The sequence below is a fragment of the Gekko japonicus genome, unplaced genomic scaffold (assembly GCF_001447785.1).
Source record: "Gekko japonicus isolate JY-2015 unplaced genomic scaffold, Gekko_japonicus_V1.1 scaffold755, whole genome shotgun sequence".
Lineage (NCBI taxonomy): Eukaryota > Metazoa > Chordata > Lepidosauria > Squamata > Gekkonidae > Gekko > Gekko japonicus.
The window spans coordinates 243,442-250,362 of record NW_015174865.1 but is presented as its reverse complement, the minus strand read 5'-3'; the positions used below and the strand labels follow the sequence as shown (position 1 = coordinate 250,362).

Sequence of the window (6,921 nt, the reverse complement as noted above, 5' to 3'; positions counted from 1 at the left end):
CGGTTCCTCGGTGGAACAGGCTTCCTTAGGAGGTGGTGGGCTCTCCTTTTATGGAGATTTTTAAGCAGAGGCTAAGAAGAAGAAGAGAGAAGAGATTGGATTTATACCCCGCCCTTCACTTGGAGTCTCCGAGCGGCTTACAAACTCCTTTCCCTTCCCCTCCCCACAACAGACACCCTGTGAGGTAGGTGGGAGCTGAGAGAACTCTGACACAAACTGCTCTTTCAAGGACAGCTGTGCCAGAGCTTGTGACTGACCCAAGGTCACATCAGCAGGTGCAAGTGGAGGAGTGGGGAATCAAACCCGGTTCCCCCAGGTTAGAGTCCGCACACTTAACCACTACACCAAACTGGCTCTCTAAGTGGCCATCTGACAGCCGTGCTGATTCCGTGAACTTAGGCAGATCGTGAGAGGGAGGGCAGGGAGGGATGAGCCAGCGCTTGGCTCTTGTGACGCTTTCTTGCATACCCAGGGTGATGCTGATTGCCACTTTGGGGTCAGGAAGGCATTTTTTTTTCTCCAGGCCAGATTGGCCCAGAGATCCTGGAGGGTTTTTCCCCATCTCTGGGCATAGAGCGGGGGGGTGGGGTGTCCACTGGGAGGGGGGGAGGTATATGTGTGAATTTCCTGCATTGGGCAGGAGGTGTCGACTCGATGGCCCTTCCAGCTCAGTGTTTCTGTGGCCCTCACCTTCCCAGGAACTTAGGAGGACCATCAGTACAAGATGTTGTTTTCCCTTGGTTAAACTGAGAGCCAGTTTGGTCTAAGAGCGCGGACTCTAATCTGGGAGAACCGGGTTTGATTCCCCACTTCTCCACATGCCACCAGCTGGGTGAGACTTGGGTCAGTTGGAAGCTGTTTCAGAGCTTTTCTCTCAAGGGCAGTCCTCGAGAGAGCTCTCTCAGCCCCACCTACCTCACAGGGTGTCTCTTGTGGGGAGGGGAAGGGAAAGGAGTTTGTAAGCCGCTCTGAGACTCCTTTGAGTAGTGAAGGGTGGGGTATAAATCCAATCTCCTTCTTCTTAAAGAAGTGGCCAGTCAGGTTGTGGCTAATTATAGGCCAGTCTGGAGCCAACCTGTTTCAAGGGAAGTGGTTGAGTCAGCTGATCAATTCCACGGCTTCCATGGCGACCCACCCAGCCTTGACCCTTTTCAGTCTGGCGTCGGGCCCGCCTTTGGAACCGAGACGGACTTGGCTGCTCCAGCGGACAATCTCCACTTGCAGGCCGACAGAGATCCGCTTCTTTGTTAATATTATTTGATCTCTCCGCAGCCTTTGATAACAGCCAACCACCTGATATCATTAAAGCGTCTGGAAATCGGAGAAGGTTAGAGGTGGAACGCTTGAGTGGTTTGGTGCTTTTTCCATCTGACGGTATTTTGCCGTCGGGGGGCTCTTGAGTCTGCCCGATGGGGTTTTTACTGCAGCGTTCCACAGTGTTCTGGGCCCACGTTTTTCAGTATCTCTGTGAAACTTTTAAGCGAGATCATCCGCAGCGTTGGAGTCAGCTGTCATCAAGATGCAGGCAACACCTGCTATATGGTTCTTTATCGATCAGGAGTTAGGGTTGCCAGCCTCCAGGTGGGGCCTGGAGATCTCCCACTTTTACAACTGACCTGCAGGCAACAAAGGTCTATTAGCCACGAGGTAATAGAGGGGCCACGGTGGCTCAGAGGTTAAGGACACTGAACTGCAGACTGGAAGGTCGGTAGTTCGGCAGTTCGAGACCCGAGTGTGCCGCGTGCCGGAGTGAGCTCCCGTCTCTGGCCCCAGCTCCTGCCAGCCTAGCAGTTTGAAAGCAAGAAATTGCAAGTAGATAAATAGGTACCGCTTCGGTGGGAAGGTAACAGCGTTCTGCGCACCTCGGCGTTTAGTCATGCCGGCCACATGACCACGAAGAGGTCTTTGGACAGTGCTGGCTCTTCGGCTTGGAAACGGAGATGAGCACCGCAACCCTAGAGTCGGATTCGACTGGCTTTCGAGCAAGGGAACCTTTACCTTTTTATAGAGGGAATACTCTGTCTGGGGCAGTGATGCTCTGTATCCTTGGTGTTTAGGGGGGAAACAGTGGGAGGGCTTCTGGAGCTCTGGGCCCGCAGGTGGACCTCCCAATGGCACCTGGGTTTGGGCCCCTTTTTAACACAGACTGTCGGACTGGGTGGGCCATTGGCCTGATCCCACATTGGCTTCTCTTAAGTTCTTATGAAAACGCTCTGCCTGGGGCTGCCCTTGGAGATAACCTTGACGTTTCGTTTGTTATCTGGAGCAGGCCACTGTTGCTCGTATGACCGTGGTCTTATAAACCTTAAATTGGGTCCCTATCTGTTTCTGGGTTCATTTCAATGTCTTGGTTCTTACTTTTAAGGCCCTTCATGGCTTAGGCCCTGCATACTTGCAAGACCTTCCACTAGGCTCCCACGTGACAATTTTGTGTGGTCCTCTGACCGTCCAAGGTTTGCTTACAGCACCTTCTTGCAGTCAAATGTGAACAGCTTCTGCCAGATGCCACAGGTTTTCTGTACCAGCTCCCATATTGTTGCATTACTTTCCTTGGCTTTGTCTGGAAGGTGTCCAGCGTGTTAAATTTTAGCTAACTATTTAAGGGCGGAAATGTTTGGAGAGGGTTTGTAGTCGATGCTTAAATCTTTGTGGAAGTCCTCGAGTGACTGCAAAGTTTGTGGACTTACACCTCGATAACCTTTATGGTTTAAAAATGAACATAAGATGCCTTGAGCCTGCTTCCAGAGAAGGACGAGGCAAGAGAGGGAGGGCTTCTAGTGTCCTGGCCCCACTGCTGGACCTCCTGATGGCCCCTGGTATTTTTGGCCACTGTGTGACAGGTGTTGGACTAGATTGGCCATTGGCCTGATCCAACGTTGTCTTCTCTTATGTTCTTATGAGAGCTCTGAATAAAAACAACAAGAGGACAGCCAAGATGGGACAATTCTAGCTGCTGCTGTTCTAGGAATTATGTGCTGGTGTGTGTGTTTAACTCATGCAGTTGATCTCTCTTCCTTGAAGGATAAACAACTGCGTTGGGGAGCTGAACCAGAAATACTTCATCCAGTTTCTCTTCTATACAGGTACGTGGGGGGCAGAGGGGGGATGTGTTCTGAGTGTCAGTAGTTGTTCAGTTCCTTGTTTAACGGCCCATACCATTGGCCTCTGCGGGCCTAGATTCCGACATGCACAACTGACAGGCTTACATCATTGTTTGTGCTTGCTTGTTGAGCTGTGCACAGCTGTCTGAAGAGTGCTGTGGGACTCGAAAGCTTGCACGCTTCTGTGCCAAAAGAGTTTGGTTTAGCACAACTTTTTGTTACCAAAGTGCAAATACATTACAGTTAAATCAGGAGTTCCCAACCTTTTGGAGCCCGTGCGCACCTTTGGCGTTCTGACACGGTGTGGTGGGCACAGCCACAAGATGGCTGCCAGAGGAGGCGGAGCCAGCCACAAGATGGCTGCTGCAGCTTTCCTTCAGCCGCACAATGAAGATCCTTGTGCTGTGCCGGCAAAGCAACATTTTAGGAAACCCGCACAGCCCATTGGGACCCTCGCTAGGCAAAAGCCCTCCCTGTCTGCAGTGCTCCCTCTGAGCTGTGGAGTCTTGTCAGCAAAAATTCTACTTTGTGAGCTACTTGGCATTAACGTTGTGAGCGAGCAGTTTGGCTGCTGCTTCAATTAGTTTGCTCTGGTGCCCTCCTTCCTGAGCGGAGACAAAAATGTGTGGGCCAGAGGCTAAAAAACTGTGAGCTAGCTCACACTGACTCATCTTAGAGGGGACACTGCCTGGCCCTCCACCCACTCTCTAAAAACACTCGGTGGGCCCCAGGAAAGGTGTCAGTGCACACCACGTTGGGGGCCCCCCGAGTTTAATAAACTTTATACGATGGCATCTAAGAATGAATAACACAGCTGTTAGTAATATGGAAAACAGTGGGGAGGGGGAGGGATCATGAGAAGGGAGGGCAGGAAGGGTTGCCTCAGTGCTTAGTTCTCGTGGCCCCTTCTTACCCAGGGGAAAGGCCAGTTGCCACTTTCAGGAAGCAATCTTTGCTCCAGGCCAGCTTGGCCACAGATTCAGGGATTCTGGGGGGTTTTTTTTTTTTTTTTTTGGTCATCTTCTGGACATGGCCAGGAACAGCAAAACAAAACAACCGTGAGGCATGTTTGGTCCTGTTCACAAAGAAGCAACCCTAGAGGTGCATATTAAAACTTAGGAGAACTTGCCCATAGAGAAGTTGAATAATATCATCCTGTTAAGAAACTGGTATGAGACTTCCTATGTTGTTCTTTGTTCCTGAGGAAGGACCAGGAGTCTGAAACACTATAAACTACCTACGAAAAGTGTTGGATATCTTCTCTTGACTCGACTGTTTCCCTTCATGGACTGTGTGGATTTTTCGTTCCCATATGTAATATTTGTTACTGATATTGCTAATTGTATGCTTCTTTTCACTTTATTGAAGTCTCTTTTTGTACATTTATACTTGCGGGTATTTCAGCTCACAGTTGTTTTGGTTTGCTGTTCCTGGCTATATTAGACTGTGTGCTGTATTGTTTGTTGCTTATCTTCTGGACATGGAGCAGGGAGTCACCGAGGGTGTGTGTGGAGGGGAAGGTAGTTGTGAATTTCCTGCATTGTGCAGGGGGTTGGACTAGATGACCCTGGAGGTCCCTTCCAGCTCTGTTGTTCTATGATTCTAGGTAACAATGATTGAAATCTGACCTTAAAACCACTTTCTGCCATTGTTTCAGTCGAAGTCACTGAGAGATCCAGCAATGGATCACCTGGTGTTTTTTATTGGTAAATAGCAGCCATGCCACTCTCCCCCCCCCCCCCCATCCTTGCAACGTAGCTTGGATCTGTAGCATGAGAGAGGGGTTTTTCGATACTGGTGGACCTCCTGATGGCACTGGTATTTCTGGCCACTGTGTGATACAGAGTGTTGGACTGGATGGGCATCTCTTATGTTCTTATGTTCTTATGATAGCCCTGCTCTTCCTGGTATTTTCCTGTCCTGTAATGTGCCCCCAAACCTGCTAGCTCGGCCGTCTCCTCCAGCCTCGGCTGCAGTTCACCAGTGAAAGCGCCCTGGAGACTCCTTCACAAATCTCCCAGCAACTCGCATATTTTGGCTCTTCAGGTCTGGTTGTATTCTTCCCATCAGGCACACGGCTTATGAAAGGATTCCGTGTTTATTCAGCCTCTTTTTCTGTACTGCCGCTTCAGAGTCCTGCTTGAGGCGGTTCAGAATTAAAAACATCCCAATCTAAAAACAAGCCAAACCAGTATAATAGCCGGTGCAGCTCCTGCCGTGAAAACAAAGCCGTAACTACAGTTTTGTCCCGCTAGGGGTTGCTCTTGTTCCAGATATATGATTTGAAATAACAAAATCCGTGGGATTGGTTTTCTGGTCAATTTCTTTGTCTCTTGCATGAACAGGAGACCATGTTTGCATGGGGACGTGGGGGGGGGGGGCATATTTCACACGTCCACTGTCATTTGCCCAGATTTCTCCTTTTCTGCTCAATCCCAGGAATTCTGTACCTCCCGCTTGACCATGCGTCCACTGGTCCCTTAGACAGTTCTGCCTGCTGCCTTATTGCCCCATGTGCTTTATGATTCTGCAGCACTTTCGACAACGCTTAGCCTGGATAGGGTATTCAGGGGTCCCCAACGTGGTGCCCGTGGGCACCAGTTGTTTTCAGAAGGTGGGTGGGGCCAGGTGGGGCTCCTGCCCAGCAGGGTTTCTGATTGGCTGTTGGAGAGCTGATTGGCTGTGCAAATTAAAATAATGTTTCGGTGGCAGTCACCACTGTACTGTTGGTTTTATTCTCTCTCTCACTGCTCTTTCCCAGCCCAGTTTTTTAAAAAATTCCTCCTCTTGTCCCTGACGCTTGGGCTTCCTTTGTGTGTAACTCTGTCTCTCATGGCGGGCATTTTCTGCTTGCGCCCACCAATGTTCCCTCTAAGCTGTGAAGTCTTGTGAGCAAAAATTCTACTTTGTGAGCTACTGGCATTAAAGTTGTGAGCGAGCAACTGCATAAATTAGTTTGCTCTGGAGCCATCCTTCCTGAGCTGAAACAAAAAAGTTTGAGCTGGAGGCTAAAGAACTGTGAGCTAGCTCACTCTAACTCAGCTTAGAGGGAACACTGGCACCCACCACAGTTTGGTGTAGTGATTAGGAGCATGGACTCGGATCTGGGAGAACTGGGTTTGATTCCCCACTCCTTCACATGCAGCTGCTGGTGTGACCTTGGGCCAGTCACAAGTTCTCACAAGTTCTCTCAGAGCCCCACCCGCCTCACAGGGTGTCTGTCGTAGGGAGGGGAAGGGGAAGGAGATTGCAAGCCGCTCTGAGACTCCGTCAGGTAGCGATGGGCAGGGTATAAATCCAATCTCTCCTCCTCCTGTCAGAATTCTAAAGATGCCCACAGGCTCAAAAAAGGTTGGAGATGCCAGACCCTCTGTTTGTTTGCTTGTTTGTTATATTTATAGTCTGCCTTTCTCACTAAAGCAGATTACACAGTATCAGTCGGTATAGTCAACATGATGGGATCTAGTCAGCGAAGCAGTAGGACTGCGATTTCTGAAATCCGAATAGGCGAAGCGTGTTAGACATGCTGCAGGTCCAGCATGGGAAAACGGTGCCACATCAGCAGATCCGGTCGGCCCTCCTCCGTCAGTCTCCAAAATGCAAACGACCCTCCGGAACTAGCCCAGATTATGCCTGCAATCTCCTAACTAGCGAGTGTAGCCCCACAACGTCCTCTCCCTCCCAGCAAATCATTCCACACACAGCTGCTCTTTAGTCTGTCTGGCTCAGCAGTCCACAGCTCTCTGGTAGCCGCAGCTGTCCACCAACCCGGGCAGAGAAAGGCAGGTGCTGGCCTTGAACCCGCAGCCTTCTGCTTGCA

The 6,921-nt window shown here is 50.2% G+C and overlaps 1 protein-coding gene across 1 annotated transcript in view; it reads left to right on the top strand.

The window, feature by feature from the left end:
• Nucleotides 1-6,921, top strand: part of LOC107121743 (palmitoyltransferase ZDHHC3-like) — a 40,329-nt gene that overhangs the window by 27,031 nt on the left and 6,377 nt on the right. Inside the window, exon 5 of the mRNA XM_015424730.1 lies at nt 3,022-3,083. Within this exon, the coding sequence (XP_015280216.1) occupies nt 3,022-3,083 (62 nt within the window). The remainder of the gene's footprint in view (nt 1-3,021; nt 3,084-6,921) is intronic.